Here is a 17169-nt window from a genome sequence, read left to right as displayed (position 1 = left end):
CTCAACAACACGGTCTTTTCCCAGCCAAATAGGCCATTTCTACATACTAATCATCAAAACCTGTTAACCCTTTCATATATACACTCATTGGCCACTTTATTAGGTACACCTTACTAGTACCGGGTTGGACCCCCTTTTGCCTTCAGAACTGCCTTCATGGCATAGATTTAACAAGGTACTGAAAACATTCCTCAGAGATTTTGGTCCATATTGACATGATAGCATCACGCAGTTGCTGCAGATTTGTCGGCTGCACATCTATGATGCGAATCTCCCGTTCCACCACATCCCAAAGGTGCTCTATTGGATTGAGAGCTGGTGACTGTGGAGGCCATTTAAATACAGTGAACTCATCGTCATGTTCAAGAAACCAGTCTGAGATGATTCGCGCTTAATGACATGGCGCGTTATCCTGCTGGAAGTAGCCATCAGAAGATGGGTACACTGTGGTCATAAAGGGAATAATGACCACAAAGTGTGCCAAAAAAATATCCCCCACACCATTACACCACCACCACCAGCCTGAACCGTTGATACACAGCAGGATGGATCCATGCTTTCATGATGTTGACCCCAAATTCTGACCTTACCATCCCAACATCGCAGCAGAAATCAAGACTCATCAGACCAGGCAACGTTTTTCCAATCTTCTATTGTCCAATTTTGGTGAGCCTGTGCGAATTGTAGCCTCAGTTTCCTGTTCTTAGCCGTCAGGAGTGGCACCCGGTGTGGTCTTCTGCTGCTGTAGCCCATCCGCCTCAAGGTTCGACTTGTTGTGCTTTCAGAGATGCTCTTCTGCATACCTCGGTTGTAACGAGTGGTTATTTGAGTTACTGTTGCCTTTCTATCAGCTCGAACCAGTCTGGCCATTCTCCTCTGACATCAACAAGGTATTTGCGCCCACAGAACTGCTGCTAACTGGATATTTTCTCTTTCCCTAGAGATGGTTGTGCCAGTAGATCAGCAGTTTCTGAAATACTCAGACCAGCCCATCTGGCACCAACAACCATGCCACGTTCAAAGTCACTTAAATCACCTTTCTTCCCCATTCTGACGCTCAGTTTGAACTGTAGCAGATCGTCTTGACCATGTCTACATGCCTAAATGCATTGAGTTGCTGCCATGTGATTAGCTGATTAGAAATTTGCATTAATGAGCAGTTGGACCTAATAAAGTGGCCAGTGAGTGAGTGTATATTTTATATATATATATATATATATATATATATATATATATATATATATATATATATATATATATATATATATATTTATTTCTTCAACACAGTAAGACAATGAGCTTCATCATTCTGACATTTACTGAAACTTCACTTTTACTGATCGCAGGGTCAGTACAGCAGCTGTTTTTAGTTGAGTTTCTCTGCCTGTCTGCATATGATTTCATTTTTATCTGCCATTTATGCAAGTGATATTTAGTGACACTTTTAATTTAGACACTTTTGAATCTCCTGGCTAAGGCACATCCATAAATATGCATAAGGGCCACTGTTTCAACCCTTTTGTGATTTATGCTATGCATACACAAAGCCTACAGTCATGTTCACTCTGTTTGTGACCATATAAATCATGTGCTCATCCTTCAAAGTAATATAATTTGGTAGGTCTACTACAGCCTGTTATAGTCATTCATTCATTTATTTATTCATCAATCAACCATTTTTCTTGTCAGGGTTGCAGTGGATCCAGAGCCTAGAACAAGAAAACTAGGTAGAGGTAGGTACACTGTACACACATTCACATGCTCATTTCACACATGGGGACAATTTTAAGTAGACAGGACGCTTTCTGGAATATTTTTAGGAGGTGATATGAAACCAAAGGAAAAGAAGCGCAGCATTGGCATTAACCCAAGCTCAAGATCGAACCGATGGCCATAGGCCACTATGCTGCACTAACATGCTTCCCTGCCATTACAGTGAGTAGAATTTTAATGAAAGCATATAAAATCCGATATGGATGAACTGCTGAATGTTGTTCAGCAATCATCTGATTTCTTTGTTTTATCCAAACTCACTGGCAAATCAAGCTGGCAGAAGTCTGAGAAATAGCCTTACACCTACATGCCAATTTTCCTCTAGCAGCCCAGAGAGACAGTAAAATAGATGAAGTGATGACAGTGGAGGAAAAGGCCAGGACTCACAGCACACGAGACCAGGCTGCTCCACATTCAACTGCCCAATCTTCTATTGGCAAATGGTGGAAACTAACACCTGGATCCACTCCCAGGGCATTCTCCATTTCAGCACTTGAGGACCTTGGTGTCATAACGCAGCTGGGGACACACTCAACACAAGGGGTGAAAAAAATGCTCTTAGGAGGCAGTATAAAAACAAGAACAAGACAGAGTTTAAAAAAAATAATAATAATTAAATTAAAAAAAAAAGAGTGTCAGAGAGCAGTTGTGTGTGTAGGGTTCATGACAGAACTGGAATGAGTAGAGCAAGAAATCACAATGCACAATTTACATGTTTCATATTTACTTTCACTTCTAGCTTCTAGTGTGGGCTCTTTTTCAAGTCTATGTTTTGTTGTGCTTACAATAGAGTCTCTGTCATTTAACATTTACATTTACAAAATAGCTAATTTAAATTTAATAACTGGACTGTAAATTGCACCCACAAATAATCAAACTTGCAAACTGTTATTCAATCTGTCTAATTTTGTAAAGGACTGTTGAAAAAAATTTAAGTTTGGAGCACAGTGATTTGAAAAATAAGTAATGACTGCAATGATGGTGTAAAGTATCTGAATGTCTGGCAGGGTTTTCAAAAAAGCTAATGCCTGAGTCACAGTGGGAGGCATTTTGCAGTGTAAATGAAAGTGTAAATGAAGATGCATATTGTCTAGTTTCATGGTTCTTCTTAAATTTCCAGCCTTGGTATTGCAATATAGCATGTTAACTGCTGTATGAAATTTCACTATCCATTCCATCAAAGCTCATGTTCATATGACACTCAAATAGATGTGATATAGTATATATCATCAGGTATTTACAAACTTCTATAGTCCATCTCAGCACTGTGGTCAGTCATTAAAGCAAAAGGAGGCTATGTAACAAATACCTTTCTACCTGTTGTTGAGAATCTTATTTGTAATAAACTTAAGAATTTTATAAAAAAGTTAAAAAGGATCATAGAAAAGAAACAGAACTAGTGATCTCAGACTTTTGGACTCTGAAGATCTATAGGAAGAAGGGACATGTGGTTCCTATCAGTGACTGTAAAAGGGGTGTGGCCACTCTGCCTGTCAATCACAGTGTAAAATCAGTGTAGCCACTCTGCTGTTCAGTCTTAAAAGGCAACAGTGTATATACTTTAACAGGTAAAATGTCATTAAAACTAATCAAACATTTATGTATGAGTATTAATTGTAGGTATACAATCTTTATTATAATAGATACAAGATATTAGCATTATCAAACATTACCCAAGTTACATACATGTGGTGCAGTCTCAGTCAGTCAGTCTCTCTCTCTCTCTCTCTCTCTCTCTCTCTCTCTCTCTCTCTCTGTCTGTCTTTTCTCAGTCTTTCTCTCTCATCTTCTCTCTTTCACTCCACCTTATTTCCTGCATATTGCATATATTGTTTTTGCATCATTTCATACTAAAAAATAACTTAAAATGTATCATTTTAAATGGCTGGTTGTTTTTTACTGATAACATGAGTAATATTGTAGCCCCTTCTACAGAAAGTACAAAACCTGGGCTTTCCACATACTAGCTGCTTCTTCTGCTATACAAAATAGAACTTCATTCTTTGAGAATAGGGAGAACAAGAAAATGAAACATTTGTTGTACATTTCTGTCCAATGAACTGATCATAAATTTATTTATGTCTTAGTCGTGAAGGCTAATTAGATATATTTACGCAGAACACACTAAATTCTATTAACCAAAATGAAACAAAAAAATACATCAACTTAAAACTGATTGCCTCAGCACTCCACGTCGAATGAATCATGACCAAAATGTTGATTCAGCAGATTAGATCATGGCGAGGTTTTAGATTTCCAAAGGCAAAGAAAATAGTGAATTTTATCTTGTTGAAAACACAAACATATCTTTAACAGCAGTAAAAAAAAAATCCCAGCTGTCCACAGCATCTAAACTGCTTACATACAGGCTACTTGCAGACTAATAAGGACCCACAGACCATAATAAATAAAGATATAGGGGCGATATGGCAAAAAATGTTGGTCATGATTCATAAACACAATTTTTACACAAAATATGTACGATGTTTTTACAACACTAAGACACTGTAAAAAGACAGTAAATTATACTTATATCTGATAATTCAGCGTACAGTAGATGACAACTTTCTGCACACTGAAGCTTTGGAGGAATGCTCCAATGCTGGCATGAATGATGTTAAGGAAGAGGCTTCTTAGGGAGCTCATTGTTATAAAGAGCAGGTCACAGCAAGAGATTCTGCTTAACCCATAGGCTGTTACCTGTTAGTGTCCTAGCATAACCTGCATTGCTTTGAACATGATTAGATCTGTTAAGTGATTTTTTCACATTTTAAAAAGTACAGTCCAAGCAGAAATTTTAAATGGTAGAAAATTTTCAAGTCAATAGACAGGACTTGACAAAGAGTATTGTTCCTATTAAGCTTGTTAAATTTTTTTTCAGCATTTGTGCCTCTTTTTCCCCCTTTCTGGTCTGTTGCATGATGTGCAGCATGAATGATCAGGTAGCTCAATGCACACGGGTTTGGGCTTGACAAAAGACATAAAAAAAAAATCTGTGCACAAACAGGATATTCCCTTAGATTTAGAGTTAGAGCTTGGGCTTGTCAGCACTTTTCTTAATGCACATCACCACAGCATCTTTCATTTGATGACGGAAGGGAGCAGGGAAATTCCAAGCGCATGGCGATTTGTGAGGACCTGACAAAACAAGCAACACTGCCTGACTGCATGAGATACAGAAATAGGAGCGAGTCATTGAGAACGCACCCTTCACACTCATATACACACACACACACACACACACACACACACACACACAGTGTCTGACACTGCATGCTTAAGACTTAATAGAAATTTCGTACACATCGACAATACAATTCACTCACTTTGCTGCACAGTGAGGTCTAAAAAAATTCTATTTACAAGACCTCAGCAACTGTTTGTAGACCCAGATCTGTTTTCATGGAAAATTTCAAATGCTAAAATCCTACCTGAAACCTTTCGCTATTGCCTTAGACAGATGCGCGCACAGTCACTTTTTTCTATTCAACACAGCAGAGATCTGAAAAACTGAAAGAGCATCTTTATGTCTGTCTTTATGAGCCGTGAGATAGAGGCAGGCCACAGAAGCCCTCTAAGCTACTAGTAATAAATTCTCAATCAATCACAGGGAAACAGAGATGATAATGGTCTTTGTGCCATGTTGGAGCAGGTTTGTTCACTTTGCGGTTATGAGCACTGAGAGAGAAGAGAGGAGTGATGAGGAAAACAGCTCCTACCTGCAGAAACCGCACTGCCGATGGCGAGGAGTACGATGACTACCAGGCGCGTGTGTCCCATCATGCAGAGAAATTAAACACGAGATTTTCAGAAGTGAAGGTAGAGTTTCTCCTGAGTATACTTCACACAGACAGACGTTACCTGCAAAGTACAGACGGAGAAACATATATTAATACTGCTTTTATTGTTCATAGTTTTTTCTCTATTTATAAGTCTGGACTTTCTTATTTTTCTTTAACATTCATTTATTTTGTCATTTAAGCTCAAGCAGTACAGATGCAACATTGTTAAATCAATAAAGTACCTCCAATTGAAATAAATTAAATTAACCCAAATTAAATTAGAGCAGCCCAAAGATAAAATAATGGGGTCATATTGTGCTACATTATATAAAAACACCTATGTGGAGTTCTGTATGTTCTAGTAATGTTCATGTGGGTTTTGCATAGAGTTCTCAGGTTTCCTTTTACCTCCAAAAAACTTGGTGGATTGACTATGTTAAACTAGCCCAGAGGTGAAGTATGTTTGAATGTGTGTGTAGGGGGACCAACACTGAACTGGTTTCCAATTCAATCCTGGCTTTCGATCGTACAAAACCCTGACCAGGATAATGCAGTGACTAAAAATAAACGAACAAATGACTGAAAAGTTTATTGATTAATTCATTCATTCATTCATTCAAGATTTATTCATTCAAGATTCTAAAGACATTATGTATTGCATCATAAAAAATAGTGATGTGTCATGTGATTAATTAATGAGCAATTACACATATGCCAGTTTTTCTTTCTTCCTTTCTTTTTTTTCTTAAAATTAAAAGTTCTCATTTTCATTTTGATTAAAGTCTAAAACTGTGCAATTTATTAATAACATCATACAGCCCAAACCTGAGTTTAGAGAGAAGGTTGATAGCGAGAAAAAATGTGTCAGAGTCAGTTTCTTTTTAGCAAAGCAACATTGTCCCAGATGTTAGTTCTGATGCTTTAAAACATTCACACAATATAAATAGTTGTGTTTCCATCCACTGATTTACTGCTGAATACAATCAACACCAATACACAAAAGGAGCACCATCCAAACACACACAGTCATGAACCACATTAACAAAAAGGAGCACCATCCAAACACACACAATCATGGTCCAATCTTGTCCTCACCTATAAACGTTACACATCATGTAATTTACACAAATTCAAAATTTATATTAGGTTGGAACCTTCACTGTGGCAGATCCTGAAAAAGATGATGGGACATCAACATAATAATGACAACTATGCAGAACATCTGAAAAACTCTACTCACTCTCACTTTAGCGCTTCCTCTCCATCAGTCCCTTACTTTCTCAATTTCTCTCTTCTCTCTCCCACCCTCATTCTCCATTGTGCATGCACACACACACACACACACACACACACACACACACACACACACACACACACACACACACACACACAGACACACATGCACACCATTCCAGTCCAATTTTCCCTCTTGGGCCTTGTGATACCGAGCAAGATGGAGAAAATAGACGAAACTGACACCGGACTGAAGAACCATCAGTGTGTGTAGGGTAAGAGGATTAACAGGTGGTCAGAGCTAATGGCCAGAACCCCAACTGATCCCTAGAATGGAGTGAGGAAGTCATGCTCCATTCAGTATGAACTAAGCACCACACAGCAATACACAACTTTACATCATCCATTACACTTTATGCACCTCTACTTCAGTAAAGACCAAAAGCATGAGACTGCTACCAGCAACCATATCATTTTAAGTTATTTTAAACCAGAACTATTATCATGGGATGCACTGTACAGAAATTAGCTATGAAAACAGATGATGCACATATAAAGAAAAGTAAAGAATCCAACAAATGCATAGACAGTCAGCAACCCGTTATGTAAAAAAAATTCTAAATTCCTATAAAACTCTCCCTCTGACAATAACTTACTTTGTAGAAGGAAAATCTAGTCAATCAAATGAATATGATGGGTATTGCAGGACTTTCAGGTCGATGGCATAAACAGGAACGTCCACTGTGTGTCTGCTCAGCGTCCCACCTACAACACTCACTCAGCGAGTGTCCAGCTTTCTGCAAAGATACGCAGCACAACTTTCATAGCCTTTCAAGGAGAAAAACCTGGAGGAATTTTCATTTTGGTCCTCACCTCTATGGAATCAGCCTGTATGAAGAAGTGCGTTTACATGAGTGATAAACGTGAAACCACGTTTGGCAGAAACATCTGGAAATCAGATGTTTCCAGGAAACCAGGCCTACACAACAGTAAGAAGCAGGGATTTCAAAGGCTCCACCAGTCTCTGGTTTAGGTGGAAATGATGTCAGGAGAAATGCACTCAACATCACCTGCAGTACTTAAACATTTGTATGGAACAGTCAACATAAAACAGCAGACAGAATGCAAGCTTGAGAACAGGTGCAGAGATTTGGTCTTTACACACCAATCATATACATTGTTTTCTAACTAGCGCTTGAGGCCTGAGTCTCAGTGGAGGAAGAAATGGCCTCTATCATCTATAATGATGCGTTTGACTTAACTCTGATGTCGGAACTTGGAGCTCTGAATTACATAATGCTCGCCTCTGTTCCTCTTATGTTAGCTAAATGTTAGCTAAAACATAGCTAGCTAACTATAATGAGTGATCCACAGTACATTTACCAGCTCAAAACACTACACTATATAGTCATTGCTACAGATTTAACAAGCTAATATGAGTGTTGACTGATCCAAAGCAAATGCTTCCACAACATAATTCATAACTTTAATGAAAGTAGCACTTCTCAATTACTGTTCATGCTGGGAGCAGCCAGGTTGATGTGCCATCACTTGCTGAACTCAGAGACAGGAAAAGTCAAAATATTTACAACTTACTATTAGTACCAGTGAAGGAAACAGGAACCCATTACTTGTTAATCTCAGTGAAAGAGGTGTGGATTCTTAGTTCCAGTGAAGGAAGGGTGTTTGCTGTGTTTTTAATGTTAAGTGAAGGAAACGGGCAATGTATTCCTGTCATGATTTCTTTCATTAAAACTTAGCAGACTGCCAAAGCACTCACTGGCAATTTATGACATCAAACTGTATTTTCGTATTACTGTTCTATAAGGCTGCTTAAAATGTATCTCTTTGAACAGCAACTATTACTCAAATATTATGTGCATCAATCTGTTTCAAAGAGAGTCACATAAAGAGAAGTAACAAGGGTGTTTATTAGATCAGCATTTAATTCGCACTCATTATAAAATGGGCAATTGTTCAGACGCTGTGTCTCTGGAAACCTCAGAGCAATCAGGACTGTACTATACGTAGTAAAATACAGTGGTGGGAGAATTAAAACCTTTGTGTGGTCATGTAGATACGCTGCATCTTCCTTTGCTTTACTTTCTTTTTTCCTCTCAGTCTTTTCTGTTTAATCTCTCTTTCGGGTGAAGAGGGCTAAGGTGCACTTTTCTCTCTCTCTGAGCAAACAGCTGTGGTAACAAAGAGGCATTCACAGACAGCGGCAGCTGCTGAAGCAGGGAAATCGTTTTAGAGGATCTCAACAAATACCGCACCTCCAGCACCTTTGCCGGGGTCATGACACTCTGCGTTTGATTTGCGCCCCAGAATCACCCACACATGCATACTATACACACTGGAAGCTCACATGCAGAGTGAAGTTTTTCATCCTGCTCTCTCTGTGTGTGTGTGTGTGTGTGTGTGTGTGTGTGTGTGTGTGTGTGTGCACGCGCATGTGTGCGCTATCAAAGGCTGGAGAGAGTGTGACACTTAATTCACAATCAGAGGAAACCAGAGATCAGACAGCAGCTCCAGGTCAGCATTGCCTATTGTCAGCAAACCAATTTTCTAAAATAGTGGCAAAAAGAGTGCATTCTGATATATTTAAACCCATCTGAGTGTCATGTGTTTCACTTAATTAAAGTGCTTATAACAAACATGCGATCGGACCTGCGATTAGTTTAGAATTGACCTCGACTTTGGGCCTGATCACATTGCTTCACTAAACAGAGTTTTGTCTTTGCCTCTCTCTGGTACCATAACACACAGAGAGCCACAGGCTGGGAAACTCATTTGTAAATCCAGACTGAGCATAATAGAAGCCACGAGTTACTCCATGCTGCATTGTGGTGTAGGAGGACTGGAGGCTGCCATATGGTTTAGCACACAACCAGAGCAGGCAGCAAAATGATTGATGAATTACACTTTAGACAAAAAGTAACATTATAAAATACTACCCCTGCATCAAATGTCATGGACACTCCACAGACATCCTAGCCACACATACAGTAAACACTTTTAACAACCTCATTAGACATGGAATAAAGCTAGAATATGTATATGTAACAGTGCAATATATACAAAGGTAAAAGGTATAAAAACTGTATGGTCAGAGTTGAGAGGATGCAATTGCATACAAACACCAGCTGTCATTTTGGCCAACACGTAAACGTTTGTACTCAAGTCAATGTTTGCCCTGAGTAAGGTCAGGGTTTTACAGTAGGAATGCTGGGTACAAGATAAGGAAAAGGCCAGAGGATAAAGCCTTGTTCCACTGACCATGGCTTCTGCATAATTCAGAGTGTATCTCAATTCCTATTATGATTTTATTTACAAAAAACATCCTATAAAGTGACCACATTAATAAAACTAGGGATGATAAGGACAATTCAGACTTTAAACAACTCCAAACAATTGTACAATGCAGTTTAAGTATTGCGCACCTTTTCCATTACTTTAGTTTAAAAAAATAACAATTATTAAAATACATGATGTCCATACCTCCTTTACTGAGATTAAAATATACAAAGACCATGCCTCCTTCACTGTGAAACACAGTCACAGAGGCCACACCTTCATAACTGAGACTGACAAAGTTAGAGACCACACCACTTTTAGTGAGACTGTCACAGACAGAGGCAATACCTCCTTAACTATGACTACGACTGACAGCCAAAGAACACACCTTCTTTACTGAGATGGACACATACATAAACCACACCCACCTCATGGCAGAAATATAGACCACACCTCCTTTACTGGTACAGACAGGCACACCCTGTTCACTGAGACTGACACTCACATAGGCCAATCTCCTTTACATTCGCACAAATTGGTACAAACAGCTGGAGTGAAAGACTGGGTGTCTGGTATATGACTACCTTTGCAGGTGTTATTCAGGCTGTTAAATGAATATTATTTGATTTGAAGATGCAGAAGTCTAGAAGTGACTCACTTGCCTATACAATAAGCACCTGAGTAAGTGACTTGTGACACAGTTCACGCTGAAAGATTTATAACACAGCATGCACTCATTTGGTCAAAAGGAATCTACCCAAAGTGGCTTTAACGGAGCTTTATGTTGAGTGGAGACTCATTTGGATGGACAATTTAGACACTGCCCTCATGTATCCAATTAAATCATACAACTATCATACAAACATCTGTACATCAATAAAAAACACTTTTACACTGGGAACATCTTTGTGCATGTTTCTTTATGACCTCTCTATTAGTCATACCACATCACTTTACACATGCAAAAACACATGCACACACACACACACATGCACCAACACGAACGGCATGCGAATCCGCTCCTAGGCCTCTCCATTCTCAGTCTGAATCATCAATCACATGGCCGAACAGAGTTACTGAACTGGGACAGAGACACAAATGAAAAAGCTGAAAAAATCCCGCTGGTTAAATGACCTGTAGATTTTTCAAGCTGACAAGCAAGTCACGTTTCCTCTGTCAGCACTCGCTCCCACACACCCACTCACACATACACCACTTGCTCTCAATTTCTGCTGCTCATCACACGGCATTTGACAGCATGGCTGCATGGCAGACATGGTCAGCATTCCAAGCACAATTAAAAACCGAGTCTATGGCATTATTCTAATGTATAATCACGTATTATTGATATGGACAAAGTATTATAGGAGAAAATAACAAATTGGTGTGAGAGCATGTTAGAACATTGTAGCCTGTCCAGTGTATCCCATTAGTGTTGAACCAAATTAATTATACACTTGCAAAACTCAGTTCACCAATACGGCTCAAACAATATCAGATTACTAAAGTGAATTATACCCATCTCTAGCATTTTATAAAGACAGAGTTTCCGAATGAGAAGTACTTTAACGCTTGTTCTCCAATCATGTTATCTATTTAAAAAATAAGGTTTTATGTGTAAAAACTTGTGTAAAAGCACACTCTATATACTGTATGCTGTATGACTTAAATAAGCTTTTTATCTAACAGATACTGTATACATTTGAGTTCAGTTTTTTGAAACATAACACTACTGATAGTTGAGAATGTTTTCTATAATGTGGTAAAGAGTGAGAATGTGTGGTCCCCTGAGAAAGTAGCTACACTATCTGATTACCTGATCTACAACGTTTTTGGTGCTTGAATCAGAAACAAGTCATACTTCTCTCATAGTACAACTTCTTTTCTTCGGCATCTATGCTATACACGTAATCAACAACCACCTTCTGTATCAACAGTCTATTAATGACTGGTATTCTCTCATTCAATCACTTCAGGAACAAACATCATAGCAACTCTAGACTTGATTATTATTTACGCAAATATTCATGATGGACACGCAAATGGAAATTCCTAACTGAATTTGATGCATGGTGTACATGTACTCTCATTATTAATTATGCATTACTTAATATCCAACATGTAGTCACATTTGTATTTCAAAAACTGTCTATTTAACATGCATCCTGTGCTGAGAGCAAGTCTATGTACAATTATAGGCTGCACATTAATAAGAATACAGTGAAAGTGAGCAAACCCTAACTAGTCCATATACATACATACATACACATATATATATATATATATATATCTCCCACTGCTTGCAATAGAGAAAGATGGTGTGCAGTTTATAGCAAAACTAAAAGCATTTCACTGCAGCATTATAATGATTATGAGGCCAAGTCTGCAACTTAAATGCCATGTGCAAGATCTGGTGCATAATGTGCATGTGATTTAGCACAATATTTCACTGCTTAGTGATGTTTAACAATTTGCCTGAGGAGATATAGTCATAGTCACACATCTATCGCTACAGAAAGCATACCTGACTGACTCTCACTTGTTGGCTTAATAAAACTCTAACTTGGGCACTTTAACTGAGCTTGAAATTAGATTAAGAAGAAAAAAAAAAAAAATGTGTAATGATGAAAAACCACATGTAGTCTACAGGACTCAGGCATGCAACCCAAATCCCCACTGCTATGTAAATTCCACACAACAGGATTTCCCAATTCTGCTCCATAATTGAACACATAATTAAACACTGACATAATTATTAATGCAGCTAAATTATTGACATGCTACATCTAATCCTAACCAAAACCTCGGGAAACAGAAGCAAACATTTAGACTTATTTTCAATTTTAAATAAAAGCTATGTAAACAGACAAATAAACAAACAAACAAATCAATTAATTAATTCTCAATGGGGACAATCTTCATGAGAGCATGCTGTCCCACACAAGATGTCCCACACAAGACATCAAACACACACATTTAAACACATTGTTTGATACTCTAATGCAGTTTCCCAACACTGGTCCTTGAATCCTGCATATTGCATTGCTCTTCCTTATTCAAACCACCCAGTTGAGCTCAGGAAGGACAGTGACTGAGCTGCTTTATTGAACCAGGTGTGCTAGAGCAGGTGAAACAGTCAAAGGTACTGGACAGGGGGTTCTCAAGAACCAGTGGTCTACAATGTTTTGCAAAACACTTTCCAAATCTCCTGATATGAATTTAGCAAGTAACACACAGAAATTACGATTTGGGAAAGCAAAGGTCTATGAGCATGTCAGCATATTGAAACGAAGCACCATCTCCACGTATGGGATAATGACTTTAACTTTTGCACAGAATGACCACAAAAAATAAATAAATAAAAATAATAATAATTATATATATATATATATATATATATATATATATATATATATATATATATATGATGCATAATAATCAAATGGTTTGCTTAAAGATCATGAAAGGTGCATTTTCACCAATAACTTATGGAACAAATGTAAAAATGCCTGCATGCGCGCGCTAATCATCTGTCACATTCATCGTTGCACGTTTCCGTGCGGTGTTTGCGGACAAGCGTGCACACAAAGATATATACACACACACACACACACACACATGAATGCATGCACACAGCTGTAAAGCATCTACTCGTCCTGTTAGCGCGGTTTGGGGAGAAGATCGAGAAACACTGACATACCAGCCAGTCTTCAGAATCAGAGTAAACTTCTGGATGAAGTTGAAGTTCTGGAGAAGCGGACAGGAACCAAACCCCAGCGCCAAAATCAGCGCTTCCTCTCTTTCATAAGTAAACGTCACACGCGCATCACACACTCTCCGCTCGTGAATGCCATCAGCTTTAGGACGAGCTTTCGAGATTTTAATGTGAGTAAAGGGTGCCCAAAAGTTTTATCCACGCTTGTAGAGTGTCCTCCATGAGGAGGCGGGGTTATAGGGTGGGAATGGGTTTCGGGGCGGGGGCTTGTGTCAGCAGAGAAGAACCGATTCCTTTAACCGACTCTTACAAAATAGATGGGCGATTATAATAAAGGCTGCTATCTAAAGTGACTTTTTTTCTTCCCCTTTTTAACTTTCATCTCCTTATAATTAGCATTTAATCTGAATTGTAAATGCAGTTTTGTTTATACCTTCTCATTCAGCTCAATTATCTGATGACTAAAAACAGTGACAAGACAAATTTGTTGGCTAGTTTTCATTTTAAATTCGTTTTTTATTTTATTTTACAGTTTACAGTTCTTTTTGAATCACATTTTTTGGAGTAAATAAACCAAACAGTTCAAATGAATCGACTCGGTGATATGACTTAATATCCCCAGGGACTGTGAAGGGGCTTGTAGTGGTGGGCGTATGGGCGGGGCCTGTAAAGAAGGCGCGTGCACACTCATGCCATTGCACTGAATGTAAGCATTGGCTGGAGTTTTTATAGGAGGCAGACCTTAAAATCGACTTGCACATTTGCATGCACATTCAAAATAAGGTTAGGTTCACAGGTAATGTGGATTAGATAGACATACAGCCAGGGTGCAGTGTTAGAGATTGTAATATAAAATGTACAAATGTACATATCTATATTTCACATTTATATAGCCTTTTCTCTACAAATATTGTGCCTTACACACATCATTCTCTCTCTCTCTCTCTCTCTCTCTCTCTCTCTCTCTCTCTCATATATACATATATGCACTGACCAGACCACCTGCCTAATATTTTGCTGGTCCCCCCTTGCTGCCAAAACAGTCCTGACTCATCGAGCATTAACAGCATTAACTTCTTCAGCAATATGTTGTATCAGACCACACGAGCCAGCCTTCACTCCCGATGTGTATCGATGAGCCTTGGCCGCCCATGACCCTGTCGCCGGTTCACCACTGTTCCTTCTTTGGACGCCCACCACTGCAGACCTAAAACAGCCCACAAGAGCTACAGTTTTGGAGATGCTCTGAACCAGTCGTCAAGACATCACAATTTGGCCCTTGTCAAACTCACTTAAATCCTAATGCTTGCACATTTTTCCTGCTTCTAACACATCAACTTTCAGGACTGTTCACTTGTTGATAATATATCCCACCAACTAACAGGTGCCATGAGGAAGAGATAATCAATGTTATTCACTCACTATTCATTATGTTATAATGTCATAATATTATGTCTGGTCGGTGTATATATACTTGCTTAACAACTTTTTACTTCTATTACTATCTAAGGATGATTTGGGATGTTGGGGAAAGTTCCATCTAATGTTGTCTACTGTTTTCATTATGAAATACAACAAATTCCCCAATATCAGCACTCTCATTCTCATAACTCATAACAGTCATGAGTCTTTTCAAATCAAATCACAACTGTACACCTCATATAGTTCTTTGTCTGACGTTCTGATGGTTACCTGATATATTACTAGAGTACAAATAAAAAGCCACTTTTACTAATCCACTACTGCTGATAACAGAGACTGTGATTAAATGGCATCTAAAAACACCCTTTAAAACATAAGGTTTCAATTATGGGGAAACCAGCTTTAATTCACTGTTACCCATGTTTAGTCCTTCCTTTAAATGACTGCATCAGTCTTAAAGGTTTGTTTGTTGGTCCAAGAGAACCAGGGACATACAATGCTCCCCAGAACTGTTGGTACCCTGCATGGAAATGAGCGAAAAGTAATATAATTAAATATATATTTGAACTAAAACATACATTGTGACATTTGTTACATATTTTTTCAGATGCACATAGAAACTATTAAATCGTGCAATATTTTCTACAAAATAAAACAAGTAATCTGCTCCTAGCTATCTAGCTTTTAATGATTATTTTGTGATGCCTTTTGACAACTCCACAGGAGACACTGGATTATTTCTTGTAAAAGAATCTTGTCCATGCAGATAAATGTTCTGTATTGTGTGGTTAATGCTCTGCAATTTAAATCAATTAAGACGATAATCCCAAAATACACAGATACACATGTATTGTGAGTGCAACAAACTGACTCACTAGCCCAGGACCTCAGAGGTCCTTTGTACTCGGCACAAAACAACTACAAATAAAGGTCTTGAATCCAAGGTTGTTTGTTTTACTGTTTAATTATGATTTTTAAATAAAAACAAAACAAAATCTTAGGATCTTCACCTTTCTAAACAAATAAACTGTGTAGTTCTGTGTAGGTCAAAAGACTGTGTGGCTCCTAAGTCCAGTGGCTTCTGACTGTTTTGCAGGGTTCTATCTCTTTTATACCAAATCTAACAGCCAATCAAATTATGTTATACTAGAACTCTTGAAATGGCTTCAACATGTATGTATAGCTTAGCATCTCAGTTTAAAGCTTATTTGTTTTGAAACATGTTAAACCTCTTTGGGTTTGGGCCTAATTTTCCCGGACCTAATCAAACTTCATGATGCTATCAATCTTCTGAAGAATCTCTGGGCTCAAATCCATACCCCGTTGTCACAAAACATGTTGATATCAAATTCATAATTTTCAAGTTCAGGCACTGTTTTGTGATATTAGGAAGGACATATCCAAACAGCTTGTTTTTATTATAGTGTCATTTAAGTAGTTTAGATTCTAAACAGTAAAGTACAAGTTTAAGTGAAAGTTATGGCTATATATATACAAGGTGTGTGTGTGTGTGTGTGTGTGTGTGTGTGTGTGTCTGTTTAGTAGTGTTAAATGTTCCCATTATAATGGATGACAAAAAGATTGTAATTTGATATCATTTGTGCAGCCTACAATTTATACCCCATGAAAAAACATTACATAGATCACAATCAAAACGTCTTAAGGACTACAAATATATTTTGAAAATGATAAAGCTTTTCAAGAATGGCCATTTACTTTCATTTATCTTAATATTCTTCCATTTAGAAATTTTGACACATAGTTGAGAAAAAAAGTATTATTTTCATATAATTTTTTTAAATTATTTTAATAATAAATCCTTTTTTGTTGGATTTATAATAAATTGTTTCTCCTGAGTAAAAATGTTGAATTATTATGTGTACATTTTTTGGAGGGCATTGTATCTTTGCTTCCAGAACCTTATATTTATAGAGCTCCATGTTAAAT

General features: G+C 37.9%; 1 protein-coding gene across 5 annotated transcripts in view; it reads right to left on the bottom strand.

The window, feature by feature from the left end:
- The window catches only part of tgfbr3 (transforming growth factor, beta receptor III), a 90115-nt gene extending 76101 nt beyond the window's left edge, over positions 1-14014 (bottom strand). For 2 of the 5 annotated variants that reach the window (XM_046854915.1, XM_046854921.1), the window contains exons 1-2: positions 13786-14014; positions 5493-5634 (exon numbers count right to left, since the gene is read on the bottom strand). In XM_046854915.1, coding sequence (XP_046710871.1) covers positions 5493-5556 — 64 coding nt within the window. In that variant the 5' untranslated portion in view covers positions 5557-5634; positions 13786-14014. Of the gene's footprint in view, positions 1-5492; positions 5635-7444; positions 7586-7661; positions 7890-13785 lie in introns of those variants that run through there. The other 3 variants (XM_046854918.1, XM_046854919.1, XM_046854920.1) reach the window with 3 other exon arrangements.
- Positions 14015-17169: the final 3155 nt, after the last annotated feature.

This window comes from Silurus meridionalis, chromosome 1 (genome assembly GCF_014805685.1).
Source record: "Silurus meridionalis isolate SWU-2019-XX chromosome 1, ASM1480568v1, whole genome shotgun sequence".
In the NCBI taxonomy this organism is placed as follows: Eukaryota; Metazoa; Chordata; class Actinopteri; order Siluriformes; family Siluridae; genus Silurus; species Silurus meridionalis.
Note: the sequence above shows the minus strand (reverse complement) of the source record. Positions and strands in the feature narration are given on the sequence as shown.